At 45.0% G+C, this 17,277-nt stretch overlaps 1 protein-coding gene across 2 annotated transcripts in view; it reads right to left on the reverse strand.

Annotated features, from left to right (window-relative positions):
• Positions 1-16,249, reverse strand: part of GYG1 (glycogenin 1) — a 39,571-nt gene extending 23,322 nt beyond the window's left edge. For both annotated transcript variants that reach the window (XM_016186003.2, XM_016186002.2), the window contains exons 1-4: positions 16,134-16,249; positions 13,086-13,221; positions 10,331-10,505; positions 9,876-10,038 (exon numbers count right to left, since the gene is read on the reverse strand). In XM_016186003.2, the coding sequence (XP_016041489.1) occupies positions 9,876-10,038; positions 10,331-10,505; positions 13,086-13,221; positions 16,134-16,140 (481 nt within the window). In that variant the 5' untranslated portion in view covers positions 16,141-16,249. The remainder of the gene's footprint in view (positions 1-9,875; positions 10,039-10,330; positions 10,506-13,085; positions 13,222-16,133) is intronic.
• Between the last annotated feature and the right edge of the window lie 1,028 nt (positions 16,250-17,277).

A 17,277-nucleotide genomic window follows, 5' to 3' on the forward strand; every position in this document is an offset into this window, starting at 1 on the left:
GAACAGATACCAAGCACAACATCTCAAGTGAAATATATGCTTAATGCTATTATGGAAAGAGTGCTGTGGGGAGAATGTGACACTTCTTACTGCCGACGTCCTATAATGTGCTTGGCAGATAGCATTCTACTTGCCCATTGGGAACGTGCCGTGGATTAGTGAATTATAGTTTATGAATGGCCCAGGTCTTGGGGATATTTCCACAAGGCTTACAAAGGATCATCAGATTAACCCAGGGGGCTCATAGAAATCCAGAGACTCTAAGCTCAGGCCTTAGCATCACTGCAGCTGACGGACTTAACTCATTTAAGCCAGGAATAAGTGATTGATCTTACCATTTACTGTTTAAGCTTTTGGTTTTTACTTCCCAGTTTTTTAATTTAATTTTATTTTTTGCAAATGATTTCTATAAAACCTTCAAGGATGAGTTAATAATTACACTTTTTTAATAAAGACTTTTTAAAAAAATTATTTATTTTCCCTTTTGTTACCCTTGTTTTTTATTGTTGTTGTTATTGATGTCATCGTTGTTGGATAGGACAGAGAGAAATGGAGAGAGGAGGGGAAGAGAGAGAGGGGGAGAGAGAGACACCTGCAGACCTGCTTCACCACCGCCTGTGAAGCGACTACCCTATAGTGGGGAGTCGAGGGCTCGAACTGGGGTCCTTATGCCAGTTCTTGCGCTTCGTGCCACATGCACTTAACCTGCTGTGCTACCGCTGGACTCCCTTTATTTTTTTTAAGGAGAATCTTAGTAATAGAGCTTTTTATGACTTATGTAAAGCAAGTGAACATTTATTCTTGGCTGAAATTCCACTCTCTCAGTGTAAGGCAGGTTCTCCTGGTCTGGATTCTCTGGACATGCTAAATTTCTAAGAACCATAATGATATAATTAGTCATTAAATGTCTGTAAAGTTACATAAAGATGAGTTTTTTTTTAACATTTATTTATTTATTCCCTTTGTTGCCCTTGTTATTATTGATGTCATTGTTGTTGGACAGGGCAGAGAGAAATGGAGAGAGGAGGGAAAGACAGAGAGGCGGAGAGAAAGATAGACATCTGCAGACCTGCTTCACCGCCTGTGAAGCAACTCCCTTGTAGGTGGGGACCCGAGGGCTCAAACTGGGATCCTTCCGCCGGTCCTTGTGCTTTGCACCACCTGCGCTTAACCCACTGCACTAAGGCCCGAATCGCAAGATGAGTTTTTGTAGAGACAAGGAAGGACGTCTATATTATCTACCAGTCTATTCCTGACCCTTGTTTTCCCCCAGATTTGAGTTAGTGATTTTTTGGAATATTGAATAAATAGACTATAGAATTGTGAGAGTATGATTTCAAGAATACTTCCAGTTTCACAAAACAATGTGACACTATCAACTGTGCTGCTAAGTAAAAGACTAAAGTATGTCTAGTTATTGTGCTTTTGGGAAAAAGACTTATAGCTGTAGAGATAAAAGGTTTGAGCCTCCACTTCTGTACCTGGAAAGTGAGGAATATATTGGCTGAACTTTCTTCAATGGATTTAAAGTAATTCATTTGCAGTCAGGCCTGTGTAATAGGGGTTTTCCTCCATCCTATGCCCATTCTCAGGATGCATGCTCATTTGGGTAATTGGGAAAGAAAAAAAAAAACCCTACAAACCAGTCACGAAGTTTAGAAAGCTATGCTGTTTGGATTACAAAGATTGCAAATTCCCAGGACCAGCTATGTAAAGGCCCTTTATAGAGGCCCTCAATAAATGCCTGCTGAACATAAGACACTGAATGAGCGATGACCCCATAGGACTGTTGAGATTGACCAGAAGAGTAAAGTAAGATCCTCAGGCCACATGTCTGGACACATGGAATCCTTAGGTCCCTTTTCCCTTCTCTATTTCTCACGGGGTTTGTGATCTCTCCTGGTTATAATGTTCCAAACAGATGGCTAACTGGAAAAAAAAAAAATTTGCTCATGGGGACAGAGATAAAAACAGCTCTTAAGAAAGAATTTGGGTGTTTTTTTTCATTTCTTGCAAGTTCGGACATTTCTGTTTCTCTGTACTTGCTCAAGATAATTTCTACTCAAGCTGTCACATAAATATTATTGATGCAAAAGAACCAAGTAATTTCAAAGCATCTGATAAAGTGCCCAAAGGCTTGTGAGCAGCTTAGTGTTGTGTAGCTGGGACATGAATGCTCCTGACAGCTGTCAAGGACGAATTTGTCAATCAGAAAACCAGGTAAGGCACAACTGGACTGCTGAACTCCTCTGCCTTGAACCAGACAAGCAGTATCTTGAAATACCTCTCTTTCATTCATCTTTTCGGCTGGCCTAGCTTGAAGCTCAACTAACCACAAAGAATAAAGATGGTGGTGTTGAGATTAGTATTACACATTAACAGAATTTAACAGCAAGTGTTTTCTGTTAAAAGTATTTTAAAACCTCATTGTTCTTTCCCATTTTATGGTTATGTCTGAACACAGAGAGAGGGGAAAAAAAAGAACTTAGAGTCACAGAGACTATCTAGAATTAGGGTAGGGAACACTAGAGTGTAAGGATGTGAAAACAGATCCTGGTGTCTGTTTAACCTAGTATTCTCTAACCAGTTTACTCTCTCCCATCTTTCATGAAAATTAAACAACAGGCCAGAATTTCATTATTCCATTACAAAGCTGAGGCTATTTAGGCCTTAGTGCTTAAATCCAAAGACTGGAAAACATGAATTCCTTTTGAATCAGTTACTTAAAACTGACGAGAAATTCTCAAGCACTAAACTTGTCTTTAGCTGTTTCAACACTCCTCACTTATGATACTTTAGAGTCACAGAAGAAAACAGACCTCAAAAATTGCATTCAAGGGGCTGGGTAGTAGGCCCATGGGTTAGCGCACATGGCTTGAAGTTTAAGGTCTGGTATAAGGACCCCAGTTCAAGTCCCCGGTTTCCCACCTGCAGGGGGGTTGCTTCGCAAGCGGTCAAGCAGGTCTGCAGGTGTCTTTCTCTCTCCCTCTGTCTTCTCTTTCTCTCCCGATCTCTCTCTGTCCTATCCAGCAACAATGACAGCAATAACAACAACAACGATAAACAACAAGGGTAACAAAAAGAGAAAAAATAGCCCCCAGGAGTAGTGGCTTCATAGTGCAGACACCAAGCCCCAGCAATAACCCTGGAGGCAGAAAAAAAAAAAATTGCATTCAGATTGATTTCTTCAAATCAAGAAGCAAAGAAAGGCATTAGCTTCACGCAAAGTACAAGGCATAAGGATCCCGGTTCGAGCCTCCGGCACCCCACCTGCAGAAGAGTTGCTTCACAGGCGGTGTCTATCTGCAGGTATCTATCTTTCTCTCCCCCTCTCTGTCTTCCCCTCCTCTCTCCATTTCTCTCTGTCCTACTAACAATGATGACATCAATAACAACAACAATAATAACTACAACAACAACAACAACAACAACAACAAAAAAGTAAGGGCAACAAAATGGAAAATAAATAAATGTAAAAAAATTTTAAAAAAAAATAAAGGAAAGAAAGGCATCAGCTTCTTGCACATGGGGTGTGTGCTGACCAGGATCCATAAGAGTATGGCCACTTCTTGCCCTCTTACTTTTAACCAATCTCCAACTTCACCTTCCCTAGTTACAGTCTATAAAAATGTGAGTGTGAATCTATGTCACAATAGCTATTGTTCAACTTGCAGGAAACATGTAACTTCAGCTATGGAGTAAGTGCCAAGACAATTTGCAAACAGCAGTGTAGGAACTTTGACACTTCACCAAGGGAGATTAGAGCCAAGCCACAAATAAGGTATGCAGTTATAGCTTCTAAATCCTACTACTCAAGATAATTGGGGAAGAAAAGAGAAGTCAAGGCACGGAGGGAGGTTTGCCATATTAGGATTGGTCCCTTGGCCAGAGGCAGGGAGGGGAGATAGTGAGTAGAGGACTGGTGATTAGAAACACGATGGCCACATTCTTCCATATTCAAGGGGCTGTGACAGCAGCTGTAAAAGCTCAGCCTTCAGCAGCCTGGGAGGCTTGTCAGTGGACACTGGGCCCCATCGCTTTCTGTTGAATGTACACAGGAGATTAGAACGGGCTCACAAGATAGTCAGACTGAGAGGCAGTCATTTGCAAATTGGATTTCTTTGATGCCAGTCCAAAAAAGTCAGAGACATAAGCCCTGTTTTCAGATGAGTGTGGATAGTGATGTGTGGTAAGGTGAAAAGAAACATCTGAAAAGGTTTGTCTCTGTGCCTGTGGGAGAAATCTGAGTGAAACTGGCCACTGTGCTAAAAACTTGGGGCCTTTAGAGAAGAATGCAGCACATGGGAGAGAATTCAGCTACTATTCAGTGTAAGTGTAGTGCATCATTAGGTCACCGAGGCATTGATTCCAGTGGAGAGTAAACCCTTCCAGAAAGAAGCAGGCTCTCAGGGATGGCACAGAGTGAGTTCTCTCTGATGGGCACATCTTACCAATAGATTAAGTACAAACAGCCTTTTGTCTCAGAGCTGCTAGTTCATCCTACTGCTGGGTTTAAACAGCATATTGAGAAGGACTGTAAGTTCCCATCTACAGAGCTGCATGTTCCACTTTCAGTCAGGCATTTCAAGCAACGGAAAAGAGCCACTTCTTTGTCACCACTGAGCCAATCAATGGCGTTCCTTCACATATAGGCTGGCTCCAGGGACCTCTCATGCTGAATAATGAAAGTGCAAGCAGCAATTTGTCATAGCCAAAACCTGGAAGCAACCCAGGTGTCCAACAGCAGATGAGTGGCTGAGCAAGTTGTGTTATCTATACAAAATGGAATACTACTCAGCTATAAAAAATGCTGACTTGGGGAGTTGGGTGGTAGCTCAGTAGGTTAAGCACATGTGGCGCAAAGCACGAGAACCAGCATAAGGATCCTGGTTCGAGCCCCCAGCTCCCTACCTGCAGGGGAGTCACTTCACAGCTGGTGAAGCAGGTCTGCAGGTGTCTATCTTTCTCTCCCCCTCTGCCTTCCCCTCTTCTTTCCATTTCTCTCTGTCCTATCCAACAATGACAACATCAATAACAACAACAATGACTACAACAACCATAAAAAAACAACAAGGGCAACAAAAGGGAAAATAAATAAATAAATATAAAAATTTTTTTTAAAAAGTGGTGACTTCACTGTTTTCAGCCAATCTTGGATGGACCTTGAAAAATTCATGTTAAGTGAAATAAGTCAGAAACAGAAGGATGAATATGGGATGATCTCACTCTCAAGCAGAAGTTGAAAAATAAGATCAGAAGAGAAAACACAAGTAGAACCTGAACTGGAATTGGCGTATTGCACTAAAGTAAAAGACTCTGGGGTGGGTGGGTGGGGAGAATACAGATCCAAGAAGGATGACAGAGGACCTAGTGGGGGTTGTATTGTTATATGGAAAACTGAGAAATGTTATGCATGTACAAACTACTATATTTACTGTCAAATATAAAACATTAATTCCCCAATAAAGAAACTAAAAAAAAAAAAAAAAAAAAAGTGCAAGCAGGCAGAGAGAACTCAAAAGATTTTTGTTTCTAGCCAAGAAAAAAAAATTTAAAAAAAATCCAAAACATTCCTCCCCCCAAAAAACCTCAAAACAAATAAACAAAACAACAACAGCCATGGGGGGGGGGACACAGAATGTATGTGAGTGGTGGTTTTTTGTTTGTCAGTTGTTTTTTTCCCCCCAGAGCACTGTTCATCTCTGGCTATGGCAGTCCTAGGTATTGAACCTGGGATCTCATAGCTTAAACTTTTTTCTTTTGCATCATCATTATATTATCTCCCCACCCCTAGAATGTACTTTCCAGTTGAACACTTTCAGTGCAGCCCTGCACTTTAAATGATGACTTGCACCAACTCTCCTAGTCCGTCTGAATTCTGGGATAAATAAGGCAGACGGTCCAGGCTGGACTCTACCAGTTAGTATAATTTCATATAACTATTACCTGGATAGCATACTGCTGTCTGTTATACAACCTCCTACCTCTCAACAACAAAATCTAATCCTCTTCTAGATTAGGGAAGAGCGGGTTCTCTTTATACTCTTATAATCATGGATTTCAAGCTCCTGGATTTACTTTAGAATGTGATTAGTTTACTGGGAGTGAGACTTTACATTGAATTTTTTGGCAGGATTACACTGCTTCTTTCAAATTCACTATGAGGAGGTGAAGAAAGCTCCACTCTGGCAGGAAGGTTTAGGCAAGTGGTAAGCTTCTGCTAAAAACTACTCCTGTCTTCCTTTTATGCAGAGGTAACAACTTCCTTACAGGCAATCAACAATGCACATCTTGGACCTAAATTCTAGTATAGCTTTCATTGTCTATATGAAATGAAAATGATAGGAGTTAAAAGATAGAGAAGCCAGAGAAGTGAAGAAGTTGCATTTGGCCCCAGCCATAGTAAACACTCAACACACTGTTGCTTATTTACAGTTGCTTCAAATAAGACTGCCCTCCTGGGACAGCGAGGAGAAAGCTCAGTGGGAAGAGGGCAGGCCTTGTCATGGGAACCCTGGGTCCTTCCCTGGTACCACATGGGAGCACGATGGACAGCACCAAGGAAACTCTATGGATGGTGGAATGAGCTTTAGCATCCCTCTCTCTCACTTCAATCCCTGTCTCCCCCTTCCCTCAGAATACAGAATACAAACAGTGCTCAATGGCGTTAACAGCACATGCGTGAGGCCCTTGGTGTACTCCCTGGTGCCATATTCAGAAAATAAGAGTGAGCTTCTTGTGAGACACTGTCCAGTCATTATGCTTAGCTATTCCTATTCATGGTTGAGAGCATACCATGCCTTAGTCTTCAGCTCAGTACTCGTGGCATTTGGGGCAGAATCATTCTTTATTGGGGCTTGTCCTGTGCATTGCAGAGTGTTTAGCAGTATCCTTGGCCTCTATCTTCTAGATGTCAGAGACATTTCTCCTTAGTGTGCTAAATGGCCCCTTCTGCTGTTGAGGAGTCCAGATTCACTAAGCCACCTATCCCAAACCATCAGTCAAATGACTACACAGAATTTTGTTTCTGTGAATAGCAATGGAAAATCCCTAACGTTAGCTTTATATATAAGTCCCAGGCTGAAAGTCTTTTTGCATCACCATTATGCTATCTCCTCAGTCCCTGATGAACTAGATATTATCATTCAATTGGGGTGGAGGGTAGATATCATAATGGTTATGCAAATGGCCTCTCATGCCTGAGGCTCTGAAGTCCCAGGTTCAATCCCCCACACCACCATAAGCCAAAGCTGAACAGTGCTCTGGTAACAAAAAAAGAAACAAAGAAAGAAACAAAGAAAATAAAAGAAAAAGATATTACCATTCAATTGAAAAAAAGTTCACATCTGAGATTTTGATTTTTAACTTTATACCTGGTTAGATATAACTAGTGTTGAACCTGGTGTCAGCTGGGGAAGGTTGTTTCACTAGTTTCTTCTGTGTGTGTTTATTAATTTTTAAAAATATCTTAATTATTCATCCATTCTGTATATAAACAGAGAGAAATTGAGAGGGGAAAGGGAGGTAAAGGAAGAGAGACACCTGCAACACTGCTTCACTGCAGGTGGGAAGTAGGAGCTTGAACTGAGGTTCTTGCACATCGTAATGTGTGCACTCGACTGGGTGTGGCACAGCCCAGACTAGTTTTACAAGATCAGTCATCGCAAATCTCAGGTCTGCTCTGGAAGAGGGAACGTGGGGAAGAAGCCAGGGCTGAAGGTCACTGGGCTGCTGAGCTCATGTCTCTGTCACAATGCCAAGTATCTGACGCGTGAGTGGGTCACTGTGGGGAGGGCTACTGCTGAGAGCCTATCTTTTTCTCTAGATGTCCCTGAATCTTGTCTTTACTCCAAAGGGCCATCAACACTAATTTTCAGAAGTGTTGCTTCTGCATATTAAGTATTACTATCTTGTTGTGAAAATGATAACTTAGTATTTATTATTTCTCAGACTGGCCTGAAATGGAAGTTAACCTGTTAATAATTCATTTGACCAAAATTCTCCAAAGGATGTGAGGTTCTGAATCACAGTTATAACCCCTCTCTTTACACACATTTTTCACAGATAAGTTGTGCAAACGGACAGTAACTTATCCGGTGTTCTAAACTTTAGCTTTGCAGATGCACTCCGTTGGCTGCACACCCTCATATGGAATGAGAATTCAGAGACAAAAAATGATTCATATAAACTTTCTACCTTCTTTTTTGGATGTCTCCTAAGAGAAAGAGAGCCCAATGCTACTGATTTATTATTGGATAGTGATAGTCATGAATCGAGAGGGAAGGGGGAGATAGAGATGAAGAGACACCTGTAGCCCTGCTTCACCACTTATAAAGCCTTCTCCCTGCAGGTGGAGACAGGTGGCTCGAATCTAGGTCCTTGCACATTGTAACATGTTCCCTCAACCGGGTGCACCACCACTGGCCCCTCAGGTTTATTCTTCCAATTTCCACTGACACTTGGTCCCCCACTAGATTTAAGTCTACTCAGGCTTAACGACAGTTGTTAAAGCTTTTGTCAGTCTTTTTTTTTTTTTTTTTTTCCCTCCAGGGTTATTGCTGGGCTCGGTGCCTGCATCATGAATCCACCGCTCCTGGAGGCCATTTTCCCCCCTTTTTGTTGCCCTAGTTGTTGCAGCCTCGTTGCGGTTATTATTGCCATTGTTGACGTTGCTTTGTTGTTGGATAGGACAGAGAGAAATGGAGAGAGGAGGGGAAGACAGAGAGGGGGAGAGAAAGATAGACACCTGCAGACCTGCTTCACCGCCCGTGAAGCGACTCCCCTGCAGGTGGGGAGCCAGGGGCTCGAACCGGGATCCTTACGCCGGTCCCTGCGCTTTGCGCCATGTGCGCTTAACCCACTGCGCCACCGCCCGACCCCCCTTTTGTCAGTCTTTTTTAGTCAATTAATTTTATTTTGATAGGAGAGACAGAAATGGAGGGGGGGAGGGAGAGGAAGTGAGACACCTGTAGTGTGCTTTATCATTTCAGAAACTACCCCCACCCACCCGTAGGTAGGGACTGGGGGCTTGATCCTGGGTTCCACCATCAACCCAGTATGCCATTGCTCAGCCCATGATTTGCCCGAGTCTGTTGAAATATTCTTTTTTTTTTTTTTTTCTCTAGGTTTATCACTGGGGCTCAGTGCCTGCACTACAACTCCACTACTCCTGGAGGCCATTTCCCCCCCATTTTGTTGCCCTTGTTGTTGTTATTGTTATTGTTGCCATTGATGTTGCTGTTGTATAGGACAGAGAGAAATGGAGAGAGATGGGGAAGACAGAGAGGGGGAGAGAAAGACAGACACCTGCAGACTTGCTTCACTGCTTGTGAAGCGACTCCCCTGCAGGTGGGGAGCTGGAGGCTCAAACCGGGATCTTTATGCCGGTCCTTGCACTTTGTACCATGTGCGCTTAACCCGCTGTGCTACTGCTGACCCCGTTGAAATATTCTTTATTTATTTTCACCACAGTACAAACTCAGCTCTGGATACTGGTGGCACCGGAGGATAGAACTTGGGACCTCAAAGGCAAGTCCTGTGCATTACCACTGTAATAGTTCCTTGGTGCTACATCTTGTGAATTCTTGAATAGTCATGATTCATACTCTAATTTAGACTCATGAGGATCAATTAAAGGCAAGTCTGTAAAACTGCCTACCCTCATTTGGGTTATTATTCCATACTTCTAGAGAAAAGATGCATGTGCACACACAATCACACAGCATTTCTGAAAAGAACACCACTTACACCGCTTGCCTCTCTCTTTGTGCACTAACACCTTCTGGATACGAAGTCCCACAGTGATTATAGCTTTCAGAAGAGCAATCTAGGCAACTGCTAGTAGCTTAACAGATATCAAGAGAGCTGGTACATACCATCAAAGCTACCTTGCTCAGAAGCATGGTGCAGCAGCTGGGTGTAGGTGTCAACAGAAGGCTGATAAACAAAGACGCCAGAGTTGAAGCAGTCAGGCCACCCTGGGTCTGGTGCTGCCGATAGTTCTTCTCTTTCGAAAAGATCATCAATGTTTTCTAGGACCTGATTCAAACAGGGTGAGGAGGGGATGGAGAGAGCATTACTGAGATATTCTGCTGCAGTGCATCTTTCTTAAGTGTCCCCCAAGTTATCAAGCATAAGGGATACAATCTGTTGCTAGTCTTAACTACTCAGAAGACAGCTGTCAGGCTGTCCAGGCCTGTTCTCCTTCATCTCCTGACACTTTGTACCACTGTGGTTTTATCTCTACTGTAGTGGGAAGCTTGAGCGTTCCTGGGATGCCTAACTGGTTTCTGTTACTATATCGATCTACCCAGCCACCTGTCTCACTCACCAGAGTATCTGCATCCATGAACACACACTTGGTGTACTGGGTAAGGGACCAGCAGTGGAGCTTAGTTAATGTCACACCCAGCTCAGGTCTCTTCATTAAGGTCAGATGGGCAGAATCTCCACTGTCCAAGACGTCCACCGTGATGACTTCATCAAAGACCATCTCTAAAGCTTTCCTGTCAGAATTAAATCCAGAAAACAGCACTAAGTGTCTTTTCAGAACAAGTCAACTACCAGAGCAATCTCTCTCTGGAACAGTATCAGTATTTAAATATGCCCCAATTGACCTCAGGCCCAAATGTGTCAATTTTCACTTCATGCAATTAATTAGAACAGTAAGCGCACTTACGGTAAGGATGAAGCACTTGTCTTAAAACATTATCATGGAGCTTTTCAGTGCTTTCATTGTATTACTGGATATGGGGCAACTTGTACAAACAGCTTGTAAAAATGTTACTGATATTTAGTAAGAGTAGCTTATTACAACAGCCCTATACATTTAATGATGACATTTTACTAGAACCGATTCTTGATGACAACTGGATATTTTATTAGAAATGATGCTGAGTTACAACCTATTTACTATCTGCAACAAAACCTATCGTGGGTCATTTTTGCTCATGTAGTTGGCAGAGAACTGACAGAAGCTATGTGCACCAAAAGAAGTCAAGGGGTTAGTTATTCAATGGCTAATTTTTGAATCACATATAATTGGCAGGTACTGTGTTCTTAGCATTTCCTGGCACAATGAAAGACTCACTTTAGCTTGTGAGGTACACTCCTTCTCCATGCCCCAAATTAACTACAGATCTGTTTTAGAAAAGCAATCTTGAGGTTGACTAAGTGGAGGCATTCTTAGGTGAGCACTAAACTCAGTACAAGGCAAGATGTGTGCTAAAGACAGTTCACCATTCAAAGTTTACGACAGTGTCAGACATGTAGAACTAAATAGGCTACCGATCTCTAGACTGTTCAAAAATACATTCTAGTTCAAGTGGTAAACTTGCCTGGGCAGTGGAACTATATACAAAAAGAAATTGTGTGTGTGTGTGTGTGTGTGTGTGTGTGTGTGTCTGTGTGTTGGGGGCGATGTACAATTACATCTGTCTTCTGACACATGGTCCCACAAGGTAATTAGCAGTTAGCACATGCATATTATGAAATGCAGTTTGCCTGGCATTTTCCTAAATTGACTTTCAGGACCAAGACTATTAGCATAAGAGAGAGGGATATAGCTACCATGCTTCCCTTTCAGTGATCCTTGTAGATGTTTATTTTATTTAAGTCACCAAAAGAACAGACAGCTAGGAGAATACAAAAGTAAACACCATGTAGATTTTTCTAGTGGCCAGATATTTCTTCAGCTTATTAGAATATGGAAGTTCATTTAGACACCTCAAAACTTTAGGGCCACTACCCCACTAGGGAAAGATAAGAAACAGGCTGGAGGGTATGAACTGACCTACCAATGACCATGTCTAGTGTGGAGAAGCAATTACAGAAGCAAGAACTCCCACCTTCTGTACCCTCAAAAGAATTTTGGTCTATACTCCCAGAGGGGTATATGTTAGGGGAAGATAATGAGAAGGCTCTGAACTCCAACTCCATCAGGACCCCAGGAGAGAAAAGGAAAATGGGAGGGATATTTGGAGGCAGTAATAGATACATATGCGACTTGGAAAGGAAGAGAAGATGGAACCATGGGGGAAAAATGGGCATATACACACAAATATAGGGAGACAGTTATAGAAATAATAGTCAACCTATGTTTGCAACTTTAGGAGAACTGCTGTAGCTTACAATGGAGGGACTGGGGATACAGAACTCTGGTGGTGGGAACAGCTTAGACTACTTGTACCCCTGTTTTCTTGTAATTTTGTAAATCAGTATTCAGTCACTAATAAAATTTTTAAAAATTAGGCCAATAAGTCCAAGGGAACTAACACAGTCAATAAAAGTTGATACTTTTGGGGTGCCTCCGGCCCCCACATCAAAGCCCTAGTTCAGAAAGTCCACCGACAAATATAAAAGGTCTATCAAATGGCAAATAATCACCTTTAGGTTACAAATATCAACTGACAATGAAGAAAATTGCTTTTGTTGTGCCCGAGTCTTACACATGCCTGAGATGACCTTTTCAACTGTTTTTATTTCAGATAGAAATAGACGGGGGAAGAAGAGGAGGACAAGGAGGAGAAGGAGGAAACACTGCAGCATTAGAGTTTCCCCCCAGTGCTGTAATATTCCCTTATGGTGCCTGGGCTCCAACTTGATATGGCAAGGCACATGCCCTACCCTGCCAGCTACCTTGGCCTGCAAACTGTTACTTCCTTTCCAACTCACCAGAGCCTTCCCTGGTTTGAAACCAGAAACAAAGTAGCCCCTGCTACAGCTTGGGGAGAAGGATGTAAATGAAGAGTGAGTGCATAGCTGGGTGTCTAGATGCAAATGCTCAGTAACCCTGCCACAGTGACTTGTCTAAGGCTAGGGCTGCCCCTCCTCTTCCCCTGCCCCTCATCAGTGAGCGCATGGGACAGAACACTGCCTCCCAGAAAGGGAGTTAGGTTGCAACATCTCCCCAAAGCCAGGAAGAGGTTTCAGACCCAGGAACCCTCCATTCTGCCACTTCTCTCTTCCTCTAACTGCTCTGTACTCCTGACAAGGATGCTGGATGCTTCCAGAAACTCTGGGGTGTTGTGGGTGGGAGCAAAGATGGTGGAGCCCCACCCAACACTGCCTGGCAGCAAGATACTCACCTCATGGGCTCTGAGACCTGTGGGGTGGTCAGCACCACCAGCCTCCTAGTGGTCCTGTGCTGCTTCAGAGATGAGCCCAGGACCAGAGCCCCTTTGGCATAGGCATCGTTTGTGGTTAATGTCACAAAGGCCTGATCTTGATGGGAAGAGAAAGACACAAAACACACTCATGACAATCTCCCACCTGGACATGTACGTCATCCCCATGACCCTTCTCAACCAAATCATTTGGTAAAAGTTATTTCTTCTGAGATCAACTTGCTCTATTAAAAAGGGTACATTTCCAGGCCAGGTGGTAGTGCAGTGGGTTAAAGCACATGGGGCAAAGCAAAAGGACAGGCTTAAGGATCCCGGTTAGAGCCCCTGGCTCCCCACCTGTTGGGGAGGGGGTGTCACTTCACAAGCAGTGAAGCAGGTCTGCAGGTGTCTATTTTGCCCTCCCCCTCTGCCTTCCCCTCCTCTCTCAATTTCTCTTTGTCCTATCCAACAATGACAGTAATTACAACAACAATAACAACGATAAACAACAAGGGCAACAAAAAGGGAAAAAAATAGCCTCCAGGAGCAGTGGATTTGTGGATTTGTAGTGAAGGCACTGAGCCCCGGCAATAACACTGGAGGCACACACACACACAAAAGTACATCTCAGGGGCCAGGCAGGTTAAGCACAGCAGTTTACGTGCACATAGTATGAAGCTCAAGGACCTGAGCAAGGATCCTGCTTTGAGCCCCAGCTTCCTACCAGCAGGGGAGTCATTTCACAAGAGCTCAAGTAGGTCTGCATGTATCCATCTTTCTCTCTTCTTCTCTTTCTCTCTCCCTCCTTTCTCAACTTCTCTCTATACTGTCCAATAAAATAGAAAAAAAAAAGGCCACCAGGAGCAGTGGATTCATACTACAGGCACCAAACCTGGAGGCAAATAAATAAATAAATAAATAGGGTACAACTCTTGACTGGGTGGGGTGGGGTGTGTGTGTGGGGGTGGGTGGATGTGTGTAGGAAGTACCCACATGAAGATGGTTCCAGACCAGAAAGATATTTAAGCAGGAATATCTTTGACAATCTTCAAATGGCTGACTGACTAAAAGCTAAGTCATCCATTTGAAGATGTTGGCACATCCAAGCTTAAAACACGTCAGCATGCACAAGGACCGGGGTTCAAGCTCTAAGTTCCACCCGCAGGAGGGAAGCTTCATAATTCAATTCAGCACTGGAAACCCTTTCAATTTCTCTGTCTCTACCCAATAAATAAATAAATACATGAACTACTAAAGAAAAAAAACTAAATGTAAAAAAAAAAGGCAAGCCAGACCTGGAGTTTGCACATTTTAAATCCTTGGACTAAATAGGAATTTAAAACCAAGACAGTGAACATCAAGCAATCAATAAGTAGCGATGAAGAAATCAAGAAGTGCATTTCCATTTTTTATTTTTACAAATCAAGATAAGATTGCATTCTTGGCCAAGCATAAATCTAACGAACAGTCTCAGCTGAGATCATTTGAAAGCAGAGGTTACAGCCTGCATGCGGGGGCTTGTATTTCTGCCATCCCTCAAGCTTTTTCATAATGTTCCCACAACCTGGAGCAAAAAAAAAAAAAAAAGCTACCCCATCCCTATCCTACTTCCTCTTAAGAGTCACTCTGAGTCTGCTCAAATGTTACCTCTCTGTGAAGCCTTCCCTCTTCCATGTTCATAACTCAACACTGGCTGTTGGGCAAAAAACATGAGACTCTTTCTCTTGAACAACCCTCAGGATCTCAGGACCACCAGGCCAGCTGTAATATTTCTCCAGTCTTCCCCTTGCCTGAATGCAGGGCACACCCTGGGGGGGGGGGCAGTGTTAATTCCTTAGGAGGGAGGCATCCAAATATACAAGAGACTTAAGATCCGGCTCTAGCAGGGGTCACCTGGGGCACTGTTGCCTAACCAGGGAGTTGGGACATTTTGTCATGAAGCCACTCTCATTCTGTCTTAGGTTTCTTCATTCTCCCTTTGCCCAGTTTCCAAGGTGGAGGCTGCAAACTATGGAAACTGTGTGTGAGGGAGGTGGTAGATAATCAAAAAGGCCAGCGAAGCCCTCCACCCCCCACAACCCCTTCTTCAAATACAGAAAGAGGGGTCCTGAAGCATCATGGTGACATTTCTAGAAAGGCTCAGAATGGAGATTATTTGTTTCTTTGACCTATTCTGAGATGGGGATATGTCAATCTGCCCCTAGGGGACTCAAAGCGGGTTGCAGGATTTAGCTCCTGGGCACACTAGATTCTAGTGGTGGTGGAGAAATTCAATCAGACAAGGAGGGTCCAGGGATTTCAGATCAACCAGGGACCAGGACAGATGCTCAGGAACTCGGGCTAGCACCTCGCCCAGCATCACCAAAAAAGAGCAGGAAAGATGGGTGACAGCTGGCTGGGTGCTCAGGGCTGAAGTTGGGGGTCACACCTGCAGTCCCTGCTGCAGTGACTCCGCCAGCAGCCTCACCGATCAGACATAGATCAGAGACCCTGGAGGCTGCGGGCGCGGAGCCTATGGACCCCCAGCAACAAGTGGGCAGCAGCCGGCGCCCACCCGCCGCTCGCCCAGGCTGGACCTCGCAGTAACCCGGCCCCAAAGGCCTAAAAATAGGCTCTGCGGGCGGCCAGCAAGCAAACATGCGGCCCAGAGGCCGGGCAGGGGCCGCGGGCGCAGGAGTCCCTCTGCCGCCCCTTCCTGGGCTTCCAGCCGGGGGAAGCTTTCGGGTTTCGGCAATGGAACTCCCACTCAAGAGGGAGGGCCCGGGATCCCCACCCCCACCCCGCAGGCCGTCCTCGGCGGAACGAGCGCAGGAAGGGCCCGGAGAGGCAGCGGTGCCCGCGGGGGGGGGCTGCGCAAGCTCGGCTGCCCCTCCGCTCTGCGCCCGGGGCTCCCGGGGCTGCGGCGCAGCACGACGCGGGGACTCGCCGGGGTCCCAAGCAGCTGGCAGCAGCCTAGGGTGCAGGGGCGGCCCGAGCGGAGCGGGGAGGCTGCGGGGGCCGGGGCCGGGACGGCCGGGGGGCGGTGTGTACCTGCCATGGTGCTGCCGGGCGCGGGGCCGCTGCAGCAGCCGGCCGGGGAGCGGAGCAGCGGCGCCGGTGGGAGCGCGGCAGCGGGAGGCGGGGCGGGCGCGCCCCGGGAGCTCTTATAGCCGTGGTCACGTGGACGCGCTCTCCCGGAGCCTCCCGCGGAGGCCGGGTTTCCCGCCCCGCCCCTCTGCAGCTCCGTGCGCCTGCACCCTCTGCAGACCCCCTTGACTCACCTCTGTCAGCCCAGGGACCACCTTTCCTCTCCGCGGGGCACCTTGAGGACTTCCCTCGCTGGAACGTGGGGGATTTGGAGGGGGACTTGGAGGCCCAGAGTGGCATCCTGAGACACACCCCCAAAACAGTCCAAGGTGAGGGGAACTTCACAAACAACCTTCCTCAGAGGTCACTCTGGTTATAAAATTCTTCAGAGAGGAATTGAGGGGAAAAGGGAAGACAGAGGGAAAGAGACAGAGAGGCACCTGCAGCCCTGCTTCACCATTTGTGAAGCTTTTTCTCTGCAGGTGGGGTCCAGGGACTTGAACTTGTATGTGTGCTTAACCAGGTGCTCCACCACCCAGCCCTGGTCATGCTGGTTATAACCATTCCTCCTTAGTTATATATTGTCTCGGGAGTGTCGCTGCACCACGTGACTTTTTTTTTTTTTTTTTTGCATGTGTGTGTGTATAGGGACAAATCAAGAGGGAATGAAGTTAGAGAGACAGAGGGAGAAACTGCTTCACAGGCCCAGGAGACTTTTTAAGAGAGAGTGGTAGAAATACCACTGCACCTTGGCCTCCTCTGGTGTTGTGGAGCCTGGGACTTGAATCCAGGTCCTAGACTTGACTCTAGAAGGTCTCACCTTTCCTACGTAAGCTATTTCGGGACCTAACACTAAGTTAAATTCCAGTTTGTTTTTGCTCCCTTCCCACCCCAGTTAGACTTCTGATCCAGGTTCTGGAAGTACTGTGTTTTCATATAGTTTTGGGGTTCTTGACTAAAGAATCGATCAAATCTTTAACACATGACCTGGTTTCTTGGAGCCCTCTGCATCTACTGCAAGTTTCATTTAATTCTCAATGGGTGAGCATTATATCTTCATTTCAAAGACAAGGAAATGAAGGCCCTGAAAAGCTAAAGTCCTGTTCTG

This window comes from Erinaceus europaeus, chromosome 9 (genome assembly GCF_950295315.1).
Source record: "Erinaceus europaeus chromosome 9, mEriEur2.1, whole genome shotgun sequence".
Taxonomy (NCBI): domain Eukaryota; kingdom Metazoa; phylum Chordata; class Mammalia; order Eulipotyphla; family Erinaceidae; genus Erinaceus; species Erinaceus europaeus.